General features: G+C 37.3%; 2 protein-coding genes across 4 annotated transcripts in view; one reads left to right on the top strand and one right to left on the bottom strand.

Annotated features, from left to right (window-relative positions):
* Positions 1 to 1,539, bottom strand: part of FIG4 (FIG4 phosphoinositide 5-phosphatase) — a 68,395-nt gene extending 66,856 nt beyond the window's left edge. Inside the window, exon 1 of one of the 2 annotated variants that reach the window (XM_040552493.1) lies at positions 1,310 to 1,539. In XM_040552493.1, coding sequence (XP_040408427.1) covers positions 1,310 to 1,378 — 69 coding nt within the window. In that variant the 5' untranslated portion in view covers positions 1,379 to 1,539. The remainder of the gene's footprint in view (positions 1 to 1,309) is intronic. The other variant, XM_040552494.1, reaches the window with a different exon arrangement.
* A 134-nt stretch (positions 1,540 to 1,673) lies between these two features.
* The window catches only part of LOC121067308 (adenylate kinase 9-like), a 42,235-nt gene continuing 17,638 nt past the window's right edge, over positions 1,674 to 26,270 (top strand). The window contains exons 1-16 of one of the 2 annotated variants that reach the window (XM_040551643.1): positions 1,676 to 2,241; positions 2,688 to 2,811; positions 5,125 to 5,188; positions 7,643 to 7,695; positions 7,780 to 7,876; positions 11,326 to 11,438; positions 15,070 to 15,243; positions 15,933 to 16,058; positions 16,534 to 16,608; positions 18,032 to 18,130; positions 18,914 to 19,053; positions 19,138 to 19,318; positions 19,789 to 19,933; positions 20,968 to 21,090; positions 22,876 to 23,009; positions 23,652 to 23,808. In XM_040551643.1, coding sequence (XP_040407577.1) covers positions 2,695 to 2,811; positions 5,125 to 5,188; positions 7,643 to 7,695; positions 7,780 to 7,876; positions 11,326 to 11,438; positions 15,070 to 15,243; positions 15,933 to 16,058; positions 16,534 to 16,608; positions 18,032 to 18,130; positions 18,914 to 19,053; positions 19,138 to 19,318; positions 19,789 to 19,933; positions 20,968 to 21,090; positions 22,876 to 23,009; positions 23,652 to 23,808 — 1,798 coding nt within the window. In that variant the 5' untranslated portion in view covers positions 1,676 to 2,241; positions 2,688 to 2,694. Of the gene's footprint in view, positions 2,242 to 2,687; positions 2,812 to 5,124; positions 5,189 to 7,642; positions 7,696 to 7,779; positions 7,877 to 11,325; positions 11,439 to 15,069; positions 15,244 to 15,932; positions 16,059 to 16,533; positions 16,609 to 18,031; positions 18,131 to 18,913; positions 19,054 to 19,137; positions 19,331 to 19,788; positions 19,934 to 20,967; positions 21,091 to 22,875; positions 23,010 to 23,651; positions 23,809 to 26,270 lie in introns of those variants that run through there. The other variant, XM_040551644.1, reaches the window with a different exon arrangement.

Raw genomic sequence — 26,270 nt, 5'->3', positions numbered from 1 at the left:
ACCTCAGGGAGAAGTGGGAACTTTTGTCAGTGGCCCAACGTGACACCGAACCATCTGTAACAGCAAATTTTCCTCTAAGGTTCTCCGTGACCCAAACAAGGTTGAAGTCCAACCTGGGGCTTCCCAGGTTGGACCAGTATGACAGATATTGGCATACTGGACACAGTCCAACAGAGAGCTACCACGATGATCAGGGGGATGGAGCACACAATACGTGGGGAGAGACCACGAGAGCTGGGTTTGTTCGGTGTTGCTAAAACTTTCTAATGAGAAGGTGCAGATAAGGCAGTGCCAAACTCTTCCAAGTGGTGAACAGTGGATGGGCAAGATGCAACGGACACAAGTTGAAATACGAAGGATTCAAACTCAATAAAATGATTTATTTTGCTTTATTTTATTTTATTTTTAAACAATGAGGGTGGTCAAGCTCTAGAACACGGCTGTAGAGGCTGCAGCATCTCCACAGAATATCCCAAGTTGGAAGGGACCCATAAGGATCATCGAGTCCAACTCCTGGCACCACACAGGTCTACCCAAAAATTCAGACCATGTGACTAAGTGCACAGTCCAAACGCTTCTTGAATTCAGACAGGCTTGGTGCAGGAACTACTTGGTCATACTTGGTGATACTCATATCTCCATACTTGGTGATACTCATAACTCAGCTGGACACAGCCCTGAGCAACGTGCTCCACCTGCAGCTGCTTTGAGCAGGGGCTGGACTCAACGATCACCAGACCTCCCTCCCAACCTACGTGAGTCTGTGGCTTTCTTTGAAAAGTGTCATTGCACTTCGTAATGACCCCTGTAGCATTTTTCCTTTTGGAAAAAGACCAGAACTGGAATTTCAGAACTCAAAGCACTACGCTTGGCAGTAGTGCCGCGTACCTTTTTATTTTTTAAGTAAGTACATAGAACCACTCCATGTATGTCACCCACGAGAAGTGGCTGAGAAGCTTTGGGATAACCATCGCTCAGCTGAGACATTTCACGTGCGGGTGCTGATCCCCAAACCACCGCCTCGCAGCTGACCAGAGGCACCTCGCCTCCCTGAGCGATGGGACTGGATATACGTACTGAGCACACCGATATACTTACCGAACACAGCGAAGCACGGGCAGGCCTGCCCCCGGGGGCAGCCCTCACAACTCCTTTGGGCTTAGGGAATAAAAGGCAGCCCCGGAGGCAGCCCAGCCCCGGCACCCCCCCGCGCGGTGCCACCCCCTGGTGCGGGTGCCGGCCTCCCCGGAGGCCCCCGGCCCGGCCTGAACGCCGCCGCCGGGCCCACGCGTGGGCACACGCTACTTACAGCCCTGGTCTCGTACAGCACCAGCTTCTGCACGCAGCTGATCAGCGGCGCGGCGGCGGCCGCCGGCATGGCTCACGCGTTGGGGGGGGGGGGGGGGGGGGGGGGGGGAGGGGGTGGACGCGACACGGGCCCGCCTGTCGCGACACGGCCTCACGGGCCCGGGACACGGCGGAAGAGCCGGCGCGGCGCCGCGCAGGCGCTCCCAGCGGCGGGACACACTGCGCATGCGCGCGGCGGGGGGTGAGGGGGCGGCCGCGGGGCGGTGTCACGCGTGGGGCGGTGCCGCGAGTGGGCACCCTCGCCCACCGCCCCCCCTCCCCGCGGGGGCGTCTAGGGGGCGGGGCCATGCGGAGGGGGCGTGGTCAAGGAGGGAGGGGGCGGGGCTTTCGGGTTGCCGTGGTGACGGGGTACACACGGCCGCGGCGCGCGCGGCGACCGTTGCCGCCTGTAACGGCCCGGGGGCGAGCTGAGGTGCGGGCCCGGGCGCTGAGGGGGACAGGGGCGGAGGGCTGTGCCGGTGCTGTGCTTTTTAATGTTAAAATGTCGGCCCTAACGGTCTTTCTTCCTTTCTCTCAACGTGTCTCAGCTAATAACCTTTTCTGGCCTTTCGTTCTGAAGGAATTTGGTTTTTCTTTAACTGAAAAATGAATTTTCTGGGGGAGGTTGAGACTTAAGATGCCCTCTAAAGACAGCGAGTTCTCGTTTTGCCTTCTTCAAATCACTTTTCGTCACGCTCCTCGCATTTTCAGACTCCCTTTGTTTGAAAGGCACCCCCAAATTCTGCTCCAGTTTACTTTAATTAGAAATTTCCTTCTGTTTCACTTTGTGGCATAGCGCTGGATGTCCCGGGATTTACCAGAGGATTGTAGGACAAATTATGAGCCATGATTTAATTCTGCAAAACTTGATGCCTCTACCTGGCTGTGGACACAGTAAGTAGTTCGCTGGCAGTGGTGGGGCTCCTGTCTGTCTGAAGCTCACAAGAGGTCCTAGCAAGGCCCATTTCAGGGACCAGAGAGAAGTTCTAGCCGTGTGGTAATTGGGTAAGGAAGGAAAAGGCAACAAAACAAATAAAGGCTGTCTTAAGAAATGCTAGGGACAGTTGGAGAGTCAGGAAGAAGAGAAGAAGTTGTTGTCGACATCAGTATAGTTACATCAGGGGTGGCTCCAATAATCCCTTATTTTTCAGGAGCACGTCATCTCTTAGGGCTGGATGCGTTGTGTATGTTCACTAAATTCTTTTCCTTTTTACTACGTCTGTTGTTACAAAGCGGTTTGCCTTGTATCGCATTATTATTCTGTTCCCTTAAGAATGTGTCATTTTATACATATGTAAAATATATTTTATAACAAGCTGTTTTTTTTCTTTCAGTCTTAGATAAATTATGGCTTCACAAGGAGAAAAACAAGCTCAACCCTTTACAGACATCTTTGATGAAGATGAAGCTGAAAAATCCTTTCTGTTGTCCAAGCCCACTTGCTTAATTGTCCTTGGAAAGCCCGTAAGATGTCTGATAGAAGTTAATTCTTTTTCTTCAGATATACTCTAGTAATGTTACTTTTCCTTTCGAAAGCATTAGTTTAGTAGCACTGAAAAAAAATAATCAGGCATTTACTTTATATTTTATCTTTTCCACTTTGCAAATCCTGCAGAGTGATCATATTGATCATATTGACCAAGGCCACTTTGAGGCCTGAATGACAGGTTAAATGCACTTGAAAGTGTTATTAGTATAATTAAAAGTTGCATATTGTGCTATATTAGAGTTATAATTCAACATCTCTCTTTTCTCAAATAATTTGCGGTCTCCCTGACTTAGGAAAGATTGATACTTTGTAATTATAGACTTCTCAGATTTCTTCTTCCCAAGTACGGGAGACTCTATGGGTGGTTTTACATTAGCACCTTAGTGTGCTGAAGGGGGTTCTTTTTATGTGCCTTATGTCTGAACTGAACCTGGTATGCACCCAAACGTACCACTGATGCACTGGAAGCTGCTTTCCTCTTAAACACTGCAGTTGTCCATGAAAGTGCCTTCAGAGCACCCCAATTCCAGTGTGAACACAGGGTCCTCTAGCAGCTTGCCCTCTGCATGTACGTGTGATTTCAGTAGGTAACACAACACAGTCTGAAATGACCGTGCATAAATCTGCTTTGTGCTATCCAGGCAAAGTTAAGTGATGTGCACCTAGAGCTGGCAACCAACCCAAATTTCAGTGCTCATTGACCCACCAAATCACACTCCACGTCCCTCTGTCTGGGCCACACCACATACTAATGCACACCTATCCTGTGTGGTGTGGTATGCTAGGATGTATCGTTACATGACCGTGACAGATCATATCATGGGGAATGTCCATACAGCCAAGATGCAACTACAACATTTGGTTTCTTCAAAGACTTATTTCAGCAAGCTGGAAGACTCCCAGTCCCTAGTGTTTGCTCTGCATCCTTTCATACTCCTCAGCACAGGTTGCTGGGTAGTGCTTAACTGCAGATCTTTACACCTGACCAAAATGGGAAAGAAGCCAGGGTGTTGTTCTGCAAGTGGCTGAGATACAAGCATCACAGAGACAGAACATAAGGTGATAGCTGACAAGTGAGCCTTTGGTCAGCGTGAGACATGAAAGGATGCATTCAGCTCAGTAGACAGCGACAGTGGTCTGGCTTCTCAGGTTTTAAACAAAGCTCAAACTTCTAACTTTATATGGAAAAAGTAACTTTACATTTTTATAAACAAAAACAGCATGAAATGCCCATTGAAAGACAATGCAAAAAAAATTTAGGAAATAGATATTCTCTTCTAAAATCATTGCATTCGGTAAATGGTTGATACTAATACTTGACAGGTTTACAGATTTTAACAAAGGGTTGAAAATGAACTGTTCTGGCCAAGAGGACAGAGTATTAAACGTTCTATTTTTATGATAATACCTTTTATTTATATGGCTAATGTGTCCATCTGTCTTATTTAAGGTACTACTTTTCAGCTAAAAAAATAGTGCCATTAAAGCGAAAACAAATGCATATATTCTCATCACACCTGTTAGATGCAAGCTATGACTAGGCTGGAGTGTTTGCTGATACAGTGTTAACTGGGAGTGTAATTTATTTGTTGTTTTTTGTTTGTTTGTTTGTTTATTTTAGTATTTTTCAATAACAAAATTTATCTAGGGCAAACAGACTGTCAAAAAAAAAACAAAGGTCTTCTTGAATGCCCTTGACAAAAGGGCATTCCACCTAAGGGTGGAAGATGGCGAATTTGCAAAATCCCATTCAGGTAGCCATACTCTTAGAGGATTCATTATTCTTGGTTATGTTGGTTCCTCAGGATTAATTTAAGTGACAAGATTAACATTTTGTCAGTATCTAGAACAGGTTTGTGGAGTAAGCAGCGCAATGTTTTCATTATTTTAGTCAAAGAGCATTGTCCCTATGTATCTTATTCAGAAATGACCATACAGGTTTTCATCATAATTTGCTCTGAGACTGAAGATAATTTCAGTCCTGAAGAATTTCTCATAGGAGTTTATGGGCAAATCATAGCTGAGTTTTAAACAGAGTTACTCAGAAACTAAGCCAATACCCTTGCTTTGGAGATACTCAGCTGCAAAGGGCAGTGACAGTATATTAGCAATGCTGGGAAGTGTAAAATAAGGGATGGTATTAAAAAAAGAATGTTTGTATTTGTGCAGTGCATAGTTCGTGATGGCTGCTTTTAAATGTTTTATGTAAAAATATATGATTTATTGTGTAATATAGATTTTTTTCATTCTGACTGTTTTTCTTTTAAATGTGTTTTTTTCATTTTAAGGGTTCTGGAAAGAAAACATTAGCTAGAAAACTAGCACAAATATGGAAATGCATTTATATAGAAGGTAAACATACACTATATTTGGAACATTGCATTGGCTTTGTAATACCTTTTGTTTTAGAATATCCTCTCTTTTCCTGGTAATTCAAAACGATATGTTGCCGATTGCATCAAAGACAACTGATGAAGACCAAGGAATCATTTTGCCAGAAATGCAGTTGCTCAACAATGGCCTTTTACTTATAGAGAGGTTTAAAAACTGCCCTCCCCCCCACCTTTTTTTTTTCTCAAAAGCCTATATGTAATCAAATTACATTCCCAGTCATGTGAGGTAATTCATGCTACCCTTCTTATGTGGAGACAACTGATTGAAGTCCAGGGAGCACAGACATTTTCTGATACAGACCATGAGAAAATAGGAGGATCTTTCCTTTCTGTATTTTTGCAGTGCCTAACACAAGGGGGGATGTACTCCAGGAAACAGAAGCACAGCTTTTGAATTAGCGTAAGGAATCACAGAAACAATAGCAGCTGGCACTTTCAAGTTTCTAAAACAAAAACATATTGGTAGGGGGTTTTATTCATTTTGAGGTACCTCAGCAAGAAAGTGGGTTTCCATGAAAAATAACTATCTGGCAGTTTTCTTTTATACCAATTTTGTCAGTCGTAACATATATATATATATATATATATATATATATATATATTTAAGCTCTGGTAATGTTTTTGTATGTGTGATATTTTAATTCACAAATTGTAATTCATTCCCTTAAGTCTTATGAAAAAAAGAATTTTTTTCCACCAGGTTTGTACTACCTGTTTGAAGGACAATACCTTATTTTAAGTGGAAGGACAAGAAGGCATATAATAACCTGAACTATGTAGAAATCTCTTGAATGCCTCTTTGAGGATACCAACTTATAAATCTAATTTTGTGGTATATATGTGTACAGTCATTGTGAATTAACTCTTTATCTATCCATTTTCATTACATTTTTTCTTTTTAATGTACACACAGTGTTTCATATTGTTCTAATAAAAGCCCTCTAGTGGACAGTGTAGCACTTCACTTATCAAATGAAGTATCTTTATTTTATTTTAAAGGCTTGGAATTATAATATGATAAAATTCAGTTTTATCAAGTGCCTTTTTTGACTTAAATAATTATAGAATTTTTAACTAATGGGATTGTCTAACAAAAAAATTACTACCTGGTCCAAAACATAGATCAGACCAAAATCAGAATTACCTAATTGGAATTTCACATTGTCCTGCTTGCATCTGTTGCCTCTTGTCCTCTCAGCACTTCTGTGAAGAGAGTGCTTTTGATTTTGTGCCTTCTCATTAAGTAGTCTTAGATAGCAATAAGAGCTGCTCTCAGCCTGTCTTCCCCAGGCTAAACAAGACCAGTTTTTCAGGCTTCTCCTTCTAATCATCTTGATGCCCTCCACTGTCCTTGCTCCCATGTGTCATTATCTGTCCTGCACTGTGTTATTTATCTGGAAAACAATCCAAGTTTAAGAATTATTAAATATGAAAAGTGTTCACAAAGTCTTTGTAATGTGACAAATTACTCTCTATTCATTTATCCAGTGGATAGGTCTATACTCATAAATAAGCCAGGCAGAGGTATATGTACAACACTGTTTTTCAGTGGTCTATATTGTTTGTCAGTGCATTCCCTGGGCCAGTTTTGACTCCCTGCCAAGTAGTAGTCTACCAAGCAGCCATTCACAGTGTGGGGAATATTTGTGACAGTCATCATTACTAGTAACAGTAGTTTGAACACAGCCACTGTGTTTTGGGGAGAAAGGTTTTAGCTGTATAGGCATGAGCTACTGGCTTCAGGAACATTGCCTGGCCTGGTTTATTTGGTAATATATATGTAGCCTTAAAGGTCGTTCCTGAAAATTTTTGTGAGCATCTGCTAATTTCAATAAGTGTGAAAGACTTCCAGGATCATTCTGCCATGATGTCACTGTCCAGAGAGACAGAGGAAAGACCTTTGAATTTGAGGGGTGTCAAATTGGGTAATTAATTATTTATTTAGACCATACAAGGAGTAGGTTTTTAAGGGCATTATTAAAACAGATGTTTTTCTCTGTTCTGAACAGTTCTTTTTCTAAAACTTGCCTTTAAAATTTGGGAAGTGTTTGAGCACAAATGTTCTTCTCTGGATTACACAGCAGTAATGCTAATATGATATAAATCATTAGTTAAACTTACGAGGCTACTATCTTTGCTATATAGAGCTGAATTGTAGGGAAGATCATTTGCCCAGCCATTGCCAGAAAGCACCAAGTTCCGGATGGACAAAATATAATAAAGGCCCTAAATATAATGGCTGTCATTCAAAAATAGTATGCTATTTTTGCTGCTATGTAGTGTTTCATTACAGAATTATCTTGGAGCACATATACATACCTTCGTGTGTTTGTCTATATGTCTGCATGTACATGTCTGTATGTATTTTTTTATGAATTGTTTTAATTTTATTCTGTCTGATGTGCTTCTTCAGCTTTGGAAGTAATTGAAATGAATATTCGTGAAGAAACAGAATATGGGCTTAAGGTAAAAGTATAATGTGCTAGTAAGTTTTGTCACATTCTTGACAAATACATATTAAATAAGGCTACATTTTGCATTTTGTCTTAGTGTCAAGAATTGCTTTTTAAAGGTCAAAGTATTTCTGAAGAACTGGTTACAGAAATGATTCTGAAAAAGATTGAGTCACCAGAAGCTGCTCATTTTGGTAAGTGTGTTTAAATTTCCCAGAATAAGGTAACTACAATTTTGTCACATTTTACATCTATTACTGCTTAAATATAGTTTATGTTAGACTGTAGCAACTTTTCTTGTGCTCCTAAGGTTGCAGAACATCTCTAAACTGAGAGTATATTTAGGAATTAATTTACCAATGTGGGAGATAAGAAAGCATCATGCCAATCCTATGTTGTGTTAATTTTGAAAAAATTAATTTGCCCCAAATTTTAAGTGTTGCAATGACTCTCATTTGACAGTGTTATCTGGATGTAAAAGTTCTGGGATTTAAAATACAGAATTTTTGACTTGAATACTTCTGTAACAAAAAAAAATACCACCAAAAATATTTTAAACATTTAAGGTACAGAAAAAGAAGAAAAACAGATTATTTAAAATGTGAAGTAGTAAGGTCTTGCTTGCCTGCTTGCTTTTTTATTTTTATTTTTTTACAACATCGTTTATTCCCTTTCCGTTATGTCACTGCAAGTTAGATGAGAATAGTATTGCTAATGATAATAATGTTACTTTGGTCAGGACTTTAATAAAGGCCTACAGAGACATCTGTGTCATCTAAGTTCCCCTCTCTGAGTCAGTCTGATGATGAATGTCATAGATGTGTGTTTCACAGAGGACCACAGAGATTCTAGAGACTGTAAACAAAAAAGTTGATAAAAGTTTGGTTGTTCTAGTCAAGCCATTTTTTGTATTACGAATCCCCCAAACGGACAAGGGATAGAATAACCTATGGCCTCGCTGTTTTTTCTACTAACTAGAACTCATCTCCAAACCCAATTTTTTGTTAAGTGTTTTCTGTTCATTAAATATTTTCTCTCTCTAATAACTTTTTGTTTAGCAACCGTTATTTTAATATAATCCTTGGAGATTTTAAGTAGGCTTTCAGCAGGAACTAATCTGTTAATTGGCTGTTATTTATTCATTAAATATTCATTAAAGATAAACAGAGTTATATGAGAGGCTGAGGTTTTACTTTTAACTTCAGTTGTTGACATTGCAAAATGGAAGTTTCTAAACAGTACACACAGTAAGAGATTATTTCAATTATATTCTTCTGACTTAGAAAATAAACACCTACTATGTGGGGGACTGATGTGTCAGAGGTATTCAAAAGTGCTAAAACAAAAGATGGTATTTTAAAAGTTTAAGTCACTAAATGGAGTTTAATTCTTTGAGTTCTTAAGGAGGCCAGATATGAAGCTGCTAAGCTATTTCTCAGAATAAGCAGTCTCTCTTTTTAAAATAACATAGCCACTGAAGGACTGGAGAATAACAAGCACACTTGTGTTTTAGGGTATTTTAGGTAAGAAATTACAGAATAGTAACTTCTGTGTAGCTGGTGTGCTTGCTAATTTTTTTCAATAGAACAAGAAAAGAATCAGAAGTTCATATCATGTTAGCATAAATAGTATTTGCAAAGAAAATTCTATGTCATTGTTACACAAGAAAAATGCTCAATTAGAATGATTTAAGCCATATCAAGACCAAGGCTGTTTATTGATTTATTAATGACAAGTAATTAACTGACAATCAGTGAACTGACAATCAGTGAATAGGTTCAGTATCAGGCACGCAACAGATAAACCCCAGCACTAGGCACTTGCCAAATCTTAATAAACACCTACAATTTTCTAAACTCCTAAAACTAATTCCAAGGAGTACACTCAAACTTGTGTGGTTATGCATTTAAACCCTCTCTCAAAGATGGGTGGGAGTTACAAGCATACATTCCCTCTTCTGAGAGCACGTGTTCACCTATTTAAACACACTTTCTCTTGGAAACGTGTGTGTTCCAGCCTCGTGTGTGCCATTTCCTCCAAACTGCTTATCCACACACCAGTGAGAAAACTCCCCAGAAATTCCCATGCACACACTCAAGGCGTGGGTCACTACTTACTGAAGCCTGCGCTGTCAGTCCAGCAGCTGAAATGCAGGTTACTCACAGCACCCAGCAGGGAGGCTGCTCTGTCAGGCCTAGAAGAAGGGGAGAATGTGGCACATCAAACCCGGTTTGGCTGCTGTTCCCTTGTTTTCATTCTAAGGTCTCTTACCACAAATTGTAATACTTCTTTAGTGTTTCTTTTCGAGATGGCTCTTTTTCTCAAAAGTCTCTTGATACTACCCTGGTTAATGTTTGATCTGGTTGATGGTTGTCTTAGGTAAACTTCTTCATTGTTAGTTTCCTGACAGCATTTGCCTGGGGGCAAAGACCCTCTCAGAGAGCAAACAGTTTGGAATAATCTGTGCAGATGTTGTACTCACATTCTTCTCACATCAGCTGTTGTTAACCAGCTATTTCTAAGCAGAGGCTGTGCAGGCTCCCCATATCTCACTGCGTGCTAGAATTCTCTAAAGGTATCAACTTAGAAACTTAGATTTTCATTTCCCAGAGGAATGATTATGCTCTATATTTTCTCTTGCTAATGCTCTTCCATAAATTTTACATCTGTGGATCGAAACTCCCCAAAGAGCTCAGTTCTGGTATCCGTTACAGAGGCTGCCGCTATGTTTTTGTGTTGCATAGACTTGAATTTAAATGTTATCACATAAAAGTCTAAGCATTTGGAGCATTTCACTAAGGGAATATTCTTATCATTAAGCTAAAAAATCAGCTCAATTCTTGTTTAGTTTTTCATTCTGGCCTCATGAATATTGATTTTCTTGCTATACAGCAGTTCTTCCTTCATTGTATATAGTTTTTGGTAGTTACAGTACTCCGAAGCTATGGTTTCCAATCTCTCTGGGGCTGAGCACACTAATACTAGGAGAAAGGTATTGCCACTACTGTCATGTATAGTCCGTGTCTTTGCTGAAAAAGACTCAGTATTGTAAATCCTTAGTGAATGGATGCTTGCCAAGTTATGTGCCTTGTTATGCATACTGTGTGCACAGTACCTCCTTTTGAGAAAAATTTAACATCTAGGAGCACTGTGTATCCAGCAGAGGAGTTCAGCTTCCTTTATTGTCAATAATGGCCTTTAAAGACTGTAGGAAAAGCTTAGACTCCTATTTAAAATGCTTTGTGTCATAAAGTGGCTATTTTGTGCAATACCTTTCACAATGACTTTTAGTGGGGGAAAAAAAAAGTTACTAAAAGCTAATTTCCTTTTAGTCAACTGTTATGCCTGAGTTAGGCACATGAAGCAGGTGGTCTGAGTATGATCCTTAATGTCTACATATTTCTTACATTTCTTAAATGAGTTAACAGATTTTGAGTCCTATATTAAGTTGAAAATAATACACTCTTATGTCTGTATTTCATCTAGTGTGGACATGGGTGCACGATTTTTGTAACAGTGTTATGTCATGTACATGGTTTAAAATTGTGCCACTAAACAGATGTGTTATTTAAAGGAGATGAGTATAACTGGTATATTTGTCATAATGTTCTAAAAGATATATTTAATAAAATGTGTTTGGCAGGTTACGTTCTCAGTGGATTACCTTCTCTCTCAGAGGAATATATGACTGTTTCACAGCAAATAGAGAAAATAAAACATCTAAAATTAAAACCAGATTTCTTGGTTAACATTAAGGTAATGTCATATCCAATAACTTGCTAGTCATTTGCATAATTATTAGTAGACTTACATACATACTGCATAAGTCAAAAGATAGTATTTTCCCCTATGCATTTGAGTATAGTATTTATTGAAGAGTAATATATTGTTCTCTTTTATATTGGAAATAATTACACTAATTTGTTGCATTATAAGCACTGATCATATAAAATAATGAGCGTTTCCTATAACTTCAGTAAGAGCTACAGTCTTTTCACCCCCATAGTACAGTATGTACTGTTATGAACTAGGGATCATGCCCTTTCTCTTGCAATGTTTCATTTATTAGCTAGATTCTTTCCTCTTTTTACTTTGAATGTGTAGAATGGGCTGCTGAGACAACATCTCATAGTGAGCCTCTGGTGTGGTGCTCCAAAATCATTCAGATTGTTATTCTAGTTGTCATACAGAATCACATCTCTGACGTGGGCAGGGATGCCACTCACCAGACCAGGTTGCCCAGGGCCCATCCAACCTGGCCTTGAACACCTGCAGGGATGGGGCATCCACAGCTTCTCCGGGCAACCTGTGCCAGTGCCTCACCACCCTCTGAGTCAGGAATTTCCTCCTAACATCTAATTGAAATCCTCCCCTCTTTTAGCTTAAAAGTGTTCACCCTTGTCCTATCACTATCTGCCTGTGTAAAAAAGGCATTCTCTATCTTTTTTATAAGCCCCCTTTTAGTTACTGAAAGGCCACAGTGATATCTCCCTGGAGCCTTCTCTTCTCCAGGCTGAACATCCCCAGCTCTCTCAGTCTTTCTTCATAGGAGAGGTCCCCCAGCCCTCTGATCATCTGGGATTGTTTAGCATGGAGAAAAAGTCTCAAGGGAGGCCTTGTCACACTCTACTATTACCTTAAAGGAGGCTATAGCAAGGTGGGGATTCATCTCTCCTCCCAAGCGCCAAGTGATAAGAGTAAATGGCCTTACATTGCACCAGGGGAGATGTAGTTTGGATACTAAGAGAAGTTTCTTCTCTGAAACTGTTTTTAAGGATTGGAACAGGCTGCTGAGGGAAGTAGTTGACTCACTATCTCTGGAGGTCTTCGAAAAATTAGTAGATCTAAGTTTAGTGACATGGTTTAATGATGGATTTGACAGTCCTAGATTAAAGGTAGGACTAGATTATTTTAGAGGTCTTTTCCAATCTAAATGATTATATGATTCTGTGATCATCTTCGCCCTCCTCTGGACCCACTCTAACAGGTCCACATCCTTCTTGTGCTGGGGGCCCCAAACCTGGATGCAGTGCTGCAAGAGCCTCATGAGGGCAGAGCAGAGGGGACAATCACTTTCCTTGACCTGCTGGCCACTCCTCTGCTGATGCAGTTGGCCTTCTGGGCTGCAAGTGCATACTGCTGGCTCATGTGAAACTTTTAATCCAGCAGAACCCCCAAGTCTTTCTCCACAAGGCTGCTCTCAATGAGTTCCTCTCCCAGTCTGTATTCATGTCTGGGATTGCCCTGACCCAGGCACAGGGCCTTGCACTTGGATTTGTTGAATCTCATTAGGTTCATGTGGGCCTACTTCTCAAGCTTGTCCAGGTCCCTTTGGATGGCATCCCTTCTTTCCATTGTATTGACTGCACCTCTCAGCTTAGCGTCGTCTGTAAACTTGCTGAGGGTGCACTCAATCCTATCGTCTGTGTCATTGATTAAGATATTAAACAGCACTGGTCCAAGGACAGACCCCTGAGGAACACCACTTGTTACTGGCCTCCATCTGAACTTACAGATGTTGACCTCAACTCTCTGACTGTGGCAGTCCAGCCAGTTCCTTACCACTAAATAGTCTACGCTTCAAAGCCCTGTCTCTCCAATTTAAAGATCAGGGTGTCATGTGGGACTGTGTCAAATGCCTTACAGAAGTCCAGACAAGTGACGTTGGTCAGTCTTCCATTGTCAACTGATCCAGTGACTCCATCATGAAAGGCCACCAGATTGATCAGGCACTGACCTATGTGGTTTGTCAGATGCTAAGTTTTCATGCTTGGACCAAGTCTGTCACTTTGCCAGATTTAAGTCAATGTCTTAATGACAAGGTTCCTTACATTCTGTACTTTTCAGACTTAATCTGTTTGGCCATGCATAATTAAAATGCATGAATGCCTATTTCAAACATTTTTTTCCTCATTTCCTCATTTTTCTCTTGGAAAAATCTTAAAATACTAAAGAAACAAATATTTGTGCTGCTTTCGAGGCTGTTTTCATTTTTTCAGCTACAGAAAGTCAACCTTTTTTTTAATACCAGGCAGTGAGAAATCCCAGCTCTTGAGAATAGATGTTGTATAGTTTCATATGGAGCAGTACATATAGGAGAGTGATAGTAGTTACACTAGAAAGAAAACAGAATTCTTTACTTCATGTAAATACATCATCTTCTTGGAAAAAGACTGAGATGGAACGCTCATTAAAAATCCTTGCCCTGAATTCAAATAAATAATTTTGCTTTTGATTTCAGTGGGTTTGAGCAGTTTTCATGGATATGTCAGAATTGTAACTGTTTTCATTATAAAAGAAAGAAACAGGGGACATACTAGATATCTCCAGTATTTCGTTATTCCCGTTATTACAGACCAATTTAGAGAAATTTTGCTCTCGAAGAAAAATGACAGAAGACCTTTGAAAAAAAGAGCTATATCTGACCAAATTTCTTCTTCTCTATTTTAAAGTGTGCTATGTCATATAGTAGTCAATGTCAGCTGTATGACTCGCTGTTACAGCAGAAATGTAGAAATATCCTGAAGTATTGTTATATTTCAAGGGATACCTCAGGTAATGAGCATAGTATGCCTGTTACTAGCAATGTGATCTCAAAAGCTCTATTTCCCTCTGTAGAAATCAATTTTCCCTTTCTGACATTCTTTGAATTTATTAACTACAATATTTTCTTGTTATCTCAGGTTTTTCATATATGTTTGAAAGTTTTAGCAATTCAGAAGGGAAGAATATTTCTTGTTTGTTGCACACGACTCCCAGTTCCATAGTAGAATTTTAAGGCATCCATGTTAAGACCACCTCCAGATTTACCTGTGTTTATTGTTAAACTAACATTGTCTGCAGGGGGGTTTATAGAAAGACCTGTGCTTCTTCTCTCAGAGCTCCAAACTGCTGAAAACCTTTAACCTCTGGACAATGGCACTATGCTTTTGGGTACTAGTGAAGATCTGGGAGGTCAGAGGCACCTATTAAAATTGATTTATCTTGCTCAGGTCCAAACCCCTTCAGCATTAACTGCGAGAGCAATCACAAGGCTGTATGCAAAAGACTTTTATCCATAAACTACACCTGAAAAAAAACCTGACATGGCAAAATGTGCTCAAGTTGTGGCTGCACTCCTGATATGAAATGTAAAATGCTGAAGGGGAAAAACTGTGCAAGTGATTAAGTCTTTATAATAACTTATTTTTGCACCAAGTAACTTTTCCTTTTTTTTTTTTTTTTTAATTTATTTACTTAGAAAGTTATTGAGGAAACAGTTTATGAATCCAAGTATTTGCCAAACAATTTCCTCCTTTCCCCCCCCCCAGTATTCTGCATTTTCAGGAAAAATAATATTGTTATAGCAGTACACTAAACACATTTCTTTTTAATTATTCCTTGCTAGTGTTCAGACTATGACTTATGCCAGAGAATATCAGGACAAAGGCAACACCCTGATTCAGGGCAGGTATATCAGAGGAACCAATGGGATCCTAAAGTTAATGAAAAGCAAAAGAAAAATAGTGAACAGCATGGAGAGGAGAATGAAGAAGAAGTTGAAGAGCAGGAAGAAGAAGAGGTAAATACTGCTAATTCCTAAACAGTACAAAGTATTAGAATGTACTCTAGACAAAGCAGAACAAGTTCGAAAATATCCCATACTACATTATGAATTAATTTTTCTGAGCTCTAATCTTAATTCCATTTCTGTTCTGCTTTAAGAGATGTGGGAAAATATTTAAATGGTAGATTGAAATGTCAGCAAATGGTGATTATTGTATAGCTCTGCATTAATCCTCTAACTTGGAAGTCACTGAAATCTTTTTTGCCATAAGTTAAAAGGGTGTACCAGGAGAATGGTGACTTTATATTGCCTTGAATCTTGGTTTGGGCAAATACAAGTTCTTAATTTTTGTTTATTGTGACATATTCTATGTGTTGGATATACGCAAGGTAGAGTCTAACGCGATTTTTGGTGTTGACTACTACAAATAGATTTTGTGTTATTTCATGAAGTTACTAGTTTTGAATTCAGGTTGGGTTGCTCTGGTTTATAATTCTGGCCAGACACAATGCAAGTTCCAGTCACATTACTTTCAATTTCCAGGAACTACATTTCATCAGAAGTAGGATCATTGTCAACAATCACCGGGCACTCATTGCAATATTCCTGAAAACTACTTTATTTACTTCTGAGTGCAGACAAAATTTAGTTTAGTACATTATTTTATTTCTGTATCCTGAAATATTTAACTTTTGATTCCTCAGGCTGCAGAAGATTCACTTAAGATGTCAGAAATTCTGCATCAATTAGTGCAAAGGCCTGAAGATTTTCTTGAAAATGCAGAGGAACGAGTTGGCATGTATAAGGATATAATGCTTCGTTCTTTGGAAGTAAGAAAAAGCAAAATAATATGATAATGCTTAAAAAAAGATTGTTTAAAATATCTTACACTATTTTCAGGGTGTCCTGGTTCTGGCTGAGATAATTAATTTTCTTTATATTGGCTGGTAAGTTGCTGTGTTTTTGTATTTGGGAGAAAAAACTCAGCTGCCTGCTGGGTTAAATCACAGCAGAAGGATTTTTTGAGTTTGAGACTTATTTCATGGAGGTGGGCACAAGGCATGCTAAAACATATCCCCAAGTTCTGTAATTCATACTGAAATCAATGATACAAAATTGTCATCTGTGTGTGTTGTTTCTACTCTAGAATCAGTTTTGGTTTTTAAGTCATCAGTATAATGAATTTTGTTTTTTCTGAGGTCCACAATAGTCCAGCCTTTAATATTTACAGGAACAGAATGAGCTTCAATGTCATTACATGGTTAGCTACATTCAGTTGATGAGCACGTCTTTGTTCTTAAACAGGACTTGATGGCTGAACAGGATTCTCAATATCTCATTGAACTGGATGGAAATCAGCAGCCAGACGAACTCCTTGCAGTAAGTAAGCTATACACCAACTTAATTAACTTCCACTAGAAAAGAATTTATCAGTTCTTTGGATTGCTTTCTTTCTTAAGGTGTTAACAAAATTTTAAGTCCCGTATAAAGCTCACTTAATTATTAATAGAAAACATCACCTTTGAAATGCTTGCTTTTGTTGTTCTAAAACAACTATATAATTCACTGAACTGCACCCAGGCTTACATGTGTGATACAGGAAAATGTTTCCAGGTAGGTTACAAATTCATTTGCATTGTATCCATCCAGTTTTAGTGCTTTATAGCTTGTATTAGTGTCAAGTATAATTATTAGCATGTGAAAATAAAACATTTTTGAAATGATATATTTACGGAATTGGCTTAATGTGCTTGTGTCTAAGATGACAGAATTCTTATTATCTTTGTTACTGTTTTACAGTGTAATAGAAGACACTTCATTCTTTTCCATTTGACAGTTCTTTTGACTCTTTGTATCTAGATTTTTGGCTTATAACACAGCAACTCATTCTCCCTATTAAAAGTTAAAATGATAAAATTTGAAGATAAATAATCTTATCCACTGCCTCAACAATAAGAGTTGCTTCAAATCAGAACCTAAAGTATGGGGTTGAAAATGAAATGAGAGATTGTCTTTGAGAATGCAGGATGTGAGCTATTCCTGCACTTTCCCTTCTGTTGTTTGAAACAAATTAAATTGAGTATAATTCTGTAAGTGTTTAAATTTAAGCTTGACTTTACTATCAATTGTAGTTCTATGATCTCTTCGTGAACATCACAAGAGATTTATACTAAATGCAATAAAGTTGTATAATGATTTCCAACTATTTAACCTACGAGTAAGGCAAAGAGAATTATGGAACTAGTCCAAGCATGACAAAATTAGCTTATTCATTTCAAGAACTCTTGCATTGAAGCAAGATCACATTCAGGAAATACTTAATTAAATTCACTATCATCTGATTCTCATTGGCAGGCAGGAATGAGTATTTTTTTAAATAAATTACCCAAAGTTGTATTACTTTCAAGTGTGCATAATATTCTGATCTCCTAAAGAGATTTTCCTCCTATTCCAGTCCTCTTGGCACAGAATGGAGCTCATCTGAATACTTGTACTGCTTTGTCGGAAATAATCCTTCCAGTGTATTCCTTTAGAAGGCCTTGGATTCACAGCATACTGAGGAGATACAAAGGCTGTGATTCAGCATTTTACACTGCCTGTATATACCAAACTGCTTGTTAGAGCTCCACTGAATAACTAGCATGGCTTCAAGTTAGAAACTGGACCTCATTTTATATACATTCCTATTATTTATGTAATGTTGCCATTATATAGACCATAAGTTACAATTTAGATACTACTTTGGGGGTCCTTTCAGATCACGAAAGCAATTTTGATTGGTACTAAGATATTTTCTTTTCAGTCAGTTGTAGTTCGACTTCAATCTATGGGTGTTCCAAATGGAGCTCCTGTAACTAGACTTCAAAGTCAGCAAGAAGAAATGCTGGAAGGACTGGAAAATGTAAGTGTGTTCTAAAATGTTATTGACTGTAATAATTATACAAATATTTATTTTCTACTATGAGCTTGTACTATAACATCTTTGTATGGGGTTTTGAGCAACCTCATCTAGTGAGTGGTGTCCCTGCCCATGGCAGCAGGGTTGGAATTAGATGATCTTTAAGGTCCCTCCCAACCCAAACCATTCTATGATTCTGTGATTCTATGATCTTTGTTTCACTGCAACCAGTTTGTTCTATGACACAATAAAGGCATTTTTTGAACCTCAATTTTCAAAAAATGTGAATTCAAGATAACTCTGGGACTGAAATCCACCTAAAATTGTATGACAAAAAAAATCTGTGATTGAAAAAAAAAAAAAGGTGATTTTGAACAAAATATTTCTTTTAGCAATGGATGAAGAATGAATTCCTTTGAAGAAATTTTAGCCAAAGGATAACAATCTCAGCAGCTGACTCTTAGTTCAATCTTCACTCTTTTCCTGAAAGAAAAACATAGCATGCTAATACAAATTTAGCAACATAGTTGAATTTAGCAACAAGAACTATTTTAAGTACTCTTTTTATTAAATAAAATTGAAAACTTAAATAGTTTCTTCTTAAATTGTACTACAATACTGAAATATATATGTATTTTTAAATATTTTCAAATTCATGATCTGATTTTCTTTTTAGGTTTGCTTGTTTTCCAACAAAATATTTCAGAAGGCTAATTTACATAGAGCAAGGTGTATGTAGCTTCATACAAAAATTACATGTGCCATTACTGCTGTTTTAATAAACAGGATGAACTTTTCCGCGTTCTGTCATCATTCAAACAAATAGCACCCAGATACCGATGGCGTAGAAGCAGATGGGGACAAGCATGCCCTGTGGCTTTAAAGGAGGGTGATATTGTAATGGGAGACCCAGAACTGGCTGTCAGGTTAGTGGATTTTGGCACTTCTTATTTTTATTTCTGATTTATAAGACAACTGTCTTAAATTATTAGCTTCTCTTCTGTTTTAAGTTTTCTAGGTAAAATGTATGTACTGTCATCCCCGGAGGCACTGAAAAAATTTATGTTGAATCCACGGCCTTACCTGTTACCACCAATGCCAATTCCTCCTTGTAAAGTACTAGTATTTGGCCCTCCATTTTCCGGAAGAACAACTATTTGTAATCTAATTGCAAACAAATATAAAGGAAAGGTAGGTTCATAAATATCTTATATAACACGAGTATCAGCTGAGGCATGGGAGTCAATTAAACACATTCTTATTTATGTTGTATCATTAACATACATACTGCAAACATTAACAAATGTTCTGCAAACATACATACTATGCAAAAATAGTAATTAAGTGACATTCATTTACATAAAAGTAGCTAACTTCCAAAAAATGTTCTTTTATTACTCCTCTATGTGAGACAAATATTTGTGTCAGTTATTTGTCTTAGCATAAAGACATTTTGAATATCTGTTGTACCTAAGCTAATCAGATGTAATCACAAATTAGAAAGTATTTTAGACACACACACAAAGAACTCACTGAATTATATGTAATTTTTTTCTGAAATTTGCAGAACTTTTCCAAATTTATTTCACTGTGTAGCTGTTAGATCTGATGCTATATGTCTATTCTGCACTATTTTTTATTTTTTCACATACTTTCATTAGGTTCTTGATATGACGGAACTCATTCAACTCCACATAGAAGAATCAAGAGAGCAAAACATTGAGCAAGTGCGAAGGGATACAGTAGAAAAGGCTATAACAGCAGTGAAAAATAGGTTGGAATTAGAAAAACAGTTGAAAGAGCCAGGTGATTAAGATGTTCTGTGGTCTTTGAAGTTATCGTTGCTTTAGGTTATCTAATGGAAACAATTGTTGTCACTAGGAAATGCTCTAAATTACTCATAAAATATTACAGAAGTTGTTGTGTCTACTGTGTATGTAATATAAATCAAAAAAAACCATGAAGTGAAGGTTAACTAAGTAGAGCTCAATATTTTGGTATTATATATAGATATTTGGAAGTTGAGAATCATGTTGCAAGAAAGTTTTCTGAGCTTCTTTTGAAAGAAGAAACTGATTCTGACTCATACTGGTTGGAATCTTTCCCACTGAGTGTCTTTCTGAAAAGTTAAGTCTTTGCAAAACCGAATTTTTCTTCAAGAAAGCAGCTAGTCTGCTACACTTGTGTAAATTCACAAACTACAGATTTTCCACCTTGGGGCAGCCTTCCAAATATGCTGTCTTAGATTGCACATTCGCAAGATTCTCCATATCTGGTCAGATCTAGACTTCTTAAGCTGCCTAGGTTTCTGCAGCTTGATGAATTCTGGAAATATTTTGAATTAAAATAACGTGTTCTTTTAATATCTTTAAACAAAAAGTCCTCATCTGTTAATGCACTCAGATGACATCTAGCTCAAACAGAACCACACTGTTCTGCTTTGGGGACCAGGTGTAGGGGTATGAAACCTGTTGAAATGAAGAAGTGTTCAGAACGTATGTATTTTTTACTCTTTTCTGGGTTTTGTCATAATTCCGATCTCTTTTCTTTTAAAGAGAGAAATAGGCATATAAACAAATGATACTGCTAGAGAGCTGTTTGTGTCTCACAGGCTGATGGGTACAATGATGGGTACAACAGTCTTGCCTGTTGCCAGGGCTTGAAAAGTGCTTACAATTCCTAGAAGGTTGATTGGGAGCTTTCACAGATTGGGAGGCTGGAGTTTATGAGGGGAAAGCTGGCATGTTTTAGTCAGATGGATTTAGTGGTGAAGTATTTGTATAAAAGGATTTTCTACTGATTTGTTTTTTCGTGACTTTATTATGATTTCATAACTATAGGAGACTTGAAGGAACTTAGTAGTGTCAAGGAAGCAGATGGTTCTGAAGAAACCACTAAAATGAGAGAAGAAATAAACTTGGAAGAAGAGAGTAGTGAGGTAAAATCTGACATCATCCAAGAAGGTAAAAAGTAAATCTTAGCTACTCTAAGCATGGCACTCCATGCCTTCACAGTGTCCTGCAAATCAAAAAGTGAAAGATAATCTTTTTTTTCTTATTTACACTTGTAGGACTATCTTAATTTTTTTCTTGCTGCTGATATTATGATTTTAAGAAACAAAATGGTTAATTTTGTAATTGAAAATATATCTAGGTTAGTTAACTCATTAATACCGTTTTACTATAAAGGGGAAAAAACTCGCACTGATTTTTGTAGGAGCTAAATTTGGTGTTTCAGTTACACTTTGTGTTTTTATAGCATAAGGTCATTTCAGAAATTTTTCATAGATAAGGGAACAAGTATACATTCATGTGCACTCACAAAAAGCTAACTGAAGAAAGAGAGGATCTAAATTCAAGAATGAGATTTTTTGCCACTTGAATATGAGAAACTTAAAAGCATTCTGAGTTTTATTTAGTTGAAATAGACAAATAAAATGAAAATAGTTTCATGTTTTTTTTTTTATTTTTCATGAAAATTAAAATAAACAAATGAAAACAGTTTGTAAGCCTGGCGTGGTTTACAAATACTAGGATTTATTCTCATACAGAACAGACTGACATCTCATCTTAAGTGATGAAGATAGATTATTAGGTAGATACAATTAATAATGCACATTATTAAATATGTTTATAAGGATCTAAAATGGAAATGAAATAAATGTGGAAAGTGAGGTAGTTTTTAAAAGTTCCTTTGCCATTTTGAAAGGGTAACAATTGTTCCTTCAGTCATGTTCTTCCTTTAAAGGTATTCTATAACAGCAAAAGGTGTTCAAGATATCACTGAAGAAATATCCGTTTCTGAATGTGGGGAAGTAGAATATAGTGTCTGTAGCTACAATAAGTGTAAAGTCTATTTATAATTTTTTTCTGGTTGGTTGTTTTTGTGGGTTTTGTTTGTTTATTTTTTTTTAGAATAGAAACACTTAGAAAGCTCTTGTCCCTTTCCCATTGACCTTTTAATTTGTGAAAAAAAAAAACAACTAGTAATGTGTATATTTGTGCATGTAAAAGATATCAGTACAATCACTGAAAAATATTGTCATAATTAAAGAAAGTAAATATGACCTTTTTGCTGATTATACTCCTCACATAATAGGTACCGCAGTTACTAAGAACAGTCCTTTACCAAACTATGCTATCATTTTATCAAATTAGTATGTAAATTGTGAAGTAACTCTGAATGTTTCTTAAAAAATTGTAAGCAATTACAGTTCATTGTATCAGTAATTATTAACATAATATGAATCTGAGTATTTTGTACATATTAGGTAATGCAGGCTTCTTGATTATTGATGATATACTGTCTTGAACTACACATTGTATTAATTTTTAAATTAATCTGGTCAACCTTTTGATTTAAGAAACAAAGAGAAGTCAAATCAAAGGAAATTCTCAGATACCACAGCTGCCTGATAGTTCTAATATACTAAATGTTGTTCCATTCATATTGAAAGAATACTTCATTTAGTTGTAGAATACACTGTAGAGTTAAAAGTTGTCATTTTTTTTGGAATAAGAGAGCAAATCAAGATCCTAAAACTTATAATTTTAAGATATTCCCCAGAAATGCATTCAGAGGGACTGCTATTTGATTCTTTCTCAATATCATTGTGTAATATTGCTTAAAATGACTGCTACGCTGTACTTAAACAGTGGCTTCATTTAGTTGGCAAGCCATTGCTCCTGATTAGAGAAAACATGTATTTTAGGAATTTGTGAAGTTCTTAAAAAAATCTATATTGTTAGGAATGTCAGAGATAACTGCTGACCACCCAGAAGTTCAAGCGATGGTAGAAGCAGCTGTAAAAAGTGCATCAGAATCTGAAGTTATATTGTCACCTGAAATATATGCAGAAACACTGGAGAGAGCTATTGCAGAGGTAAAACTACAAGTATTGCATAGCAAAGCACTTTCTTTCTAAGAGCAGCCTCTAACATATTCTTAATTTTACAATTTGAAAGATCAGTCTAGTTCATATCACAGAGTCTGAAAGCTTACATATGATTGATGATAGACTGAGCAAGATCATGAAAGACAAATCTGTTGAAGGCTGATACAAACTGTTACAGACAGGGAGAAATATCTCAGAGAAGTATCACTGTATGCTTACCCTATTCTTACACTCTTAGTCACTGTTAAAGAACTCAGCATCAGATACAAGAGTTTGAAAAGAATTGTATTTGGAAGTTTATCCAAGAATCATGAATTGTTTTAAATTTATGCTCTGTTTTGTAAATACTGAAACTGGAATATAAATTGTTTATAGGCAGCCCTAAAATTTACTGACATATTCATCTCTCTTTGTTCAAAATGTTTTTATTGCATTCAGATATGTAAAGTTTTAAATATCTTACTTTTTATTAACATGAAATGATAGTAGGGAAAGAGTGGTAACATTTAGAAAATCATTGTGTGTCGTACAGCCTTTTTAAACATATCACAGGCTGTGTTAGTCTTTTTATGTTAATGAACATAAATGTTAACGTTAATTAACCTTATGTTAATGAACATTTTATAACAGCTCACGAAGAAGAACAAAGACAGGTTTCCTGGTGCTCCAGAAAAAGGAGGATGGGTAGTGGATAATTACCCTTTGTCAGAAGATCACTGGTCAGCTTTATCAGAAAAAGGACTTTTACCTGACACTGTTGTCTGTCTGAAGGATACAGAAAAAGATGGTTAGTAAATACATGCTAATGGGACTTAACCTTTTCTGTTTTCTGTGTTGGTGCCTGTAGATAAAGCACACTTGCAAGAATACCCAGTAGTTGTGTTCTATACACAAAGTTTTGGGAGTCTGTAGAAAGTGAACAGAGAAGGAAGGATTTAGTGGATCAAGAAGGGTACTCCAAATTTCTTATAGTTTAGATTAAGGGAATTAAGAGAATTGAAAACAGGAATGCTTTACAAAGCAGTAAATGCCTTCTACTTACAAACCTATTTACATTCTCCTCCTGCTTACAATCAGTAATACTAGTAAATAGCACTGGACTCTTGCAGACTTTGTCTTACAGACTTTTGTATTCCATGTCTGGCTGACCACTAGCTTCTGATGTGGCTCTTAGTCAAACTTCCCTGCCTGTGCATTGGTTTCCGTGCTTGCAAAACCAGATTATAAGTTATGAACTTTCTCTGCTTAAGAGAAAAGTGGGGAGTACCTACACGCGGACGTATCTTTTTCCCCCATCCTGAGGACAAAGAAATTTAAGGAACTATTTGGCCAGGTTGGTACAATAGCTTAATATCCATGAATGCAGAGGAAGGGATTTTTACTTTAGGGTTTCAAACAAGAAGGAAGGTTGGTACCAGGTATGAAAATTGAAACAGATTCATACATTAACAGTTTTGCTTGCCAAATCATGTCTTAATCGATCGATTGATTCATACCACACAGCAAGTTTCATTGCCCTGTGACAATCATACATAATCATTACTTGCTCCCAGTCTGTTATCAAAATGTCTTTCAGTAGTAGAAACTGCCCCTCAAGAAAGGAATGTCTATTCACACTGAGTTCAAAAAACCTCAGTAACTGATATTAAAATCAGTCAAAATCCCTCGTCCTTGAATATAAAAACAAACATTGCTCACATAGTTTATGTAGAGCAGCTTTCCTATTAAAAAAAAAAAAAAGGCTTTTCAGAAGCATCTCATCTTGATTAGATGATCAGCTAATCATCCTTACAACTCAGCTACAGTACCCAAACTACTTGGTTATATGACTTTGTGAATTTTTGTAACTTCTTAAACATCTTAACGAAAAGTCAAATCTGGCTGGAGCTTGTATACACACTAAAAACAGGCTGAAGATTTCTATGGGAAATTTCTAGATCCACTGCTTGTCAAAAAATCAGATTTGTTGTTCCTGTCACTTAAGAAGCTCATCTCGGATAGTTCCAGAAAGAACTTAAGGATACATTGTATTTCCATGCCTGATCTTTGCCTCCCAGAAATTTCAAGAATATTAAAATGGTCATGAACCTAGTTTCTGGGATGCTGTGCATTGTCATTTCTTCCAACCACAAAAAACGTCTTAATGCATGTAGTTGGCATGTAGTAATGTGAGGTCAATATGGTGTCTTATTTACAATAATAAACACAACAATACTGTGATATGTTAACACAGTATGTTAGTTAATACTAAATAACAAACAGCAGGAGTCAAGTTCTAGCCTTTTCTGCAGGGAAAGGACTGAGGTGGGGTAGATGCTTTCAGAACTATGTTACATTCTGACAAGTGAAGAACAAGTTAAGAAATTAGTGAATTAACTGGATAAAGAAAAAGATTGTTTAGTCGTCTTTATTATAGATCAGACACTTCAGGAATAGGTAATTCTTCATGGGAACCATGTTGAAACTCATCAAGAATAATTGCCCCTTTTTTTATTTTGGGGAATGGAAGAACTTGAAGTCCATAGCAGAGGCTTTCAAATGAAGACCTCTCTAGGATCTGCAATGCACACCTTTCTGCCACTGCCACTAGTTTTCAAAACTTAGCTCTGGATCACTTGTTCTGATCTGGACAATCTGTTTTATCCTCTTGGTAGCCATCTCTTCCACGCAATTACCTTCTGTTTTTCTAGTCAGATAGTTGGAAGATTATTTAAAGCCTAAGCGTAAGCCTTTCCACCTAGAAGTGAGACAGATCTTCATGAAATTTATATTTTACGCTCACAACACCGATGTTACCTCTATTTGAACTAACACTGTCATAATCTTTATATTACATAGGAATAAAGACTGCTTTCTTAATTGCACTCCATTTGGTCCTAAGTTTAAGTAGATTTCAAGCTTGGAAGGAAATCACCATTCCCATTTTTGATGTTTTTGAGATGATAATGAGACTATACGCTAATGTTATCCCTGGAACTGTATCAGACTTTCATATGAATCAGACTTTTTTTTTTCCTCAAGAGTTTCACTCACAGGTGGGAGGAAATGAATTAATTTACTTTAAATGATAAAATATATATTTTTACTGTCTCAGCTTGAAACAAGTCACGTGCAAATTGAATACAAGACATACTATTTGTACTCTAAGTGAAATATAATACTGACACAGAGATTTTCATAACAGACTTTAAAATGCATTAAAACAGGACACTGCAAGAACATTGTTCTTTCAACCAGAATCAGATGAGC

Source organism: Cygnus olor, chromosome 3 (genome assembly GCF_009769625.2).
Source record: "Cygnus olor isolate bCygOlo1 chromosome 3, bCygOlo1.pri.v2, whole genome shotgun sequence".
Taxonomy (NCBI): domain Eukaryota; kingdom Metazoa; phylum Chordata; class Aves; order Anseriformes; family Anatidae; genus Cygnus; species Cygnus olor.
Note: the sequence above shows the minus strand (reverse complement) of the source record. Positions and strands in the feature narration are given on the sequence as shown.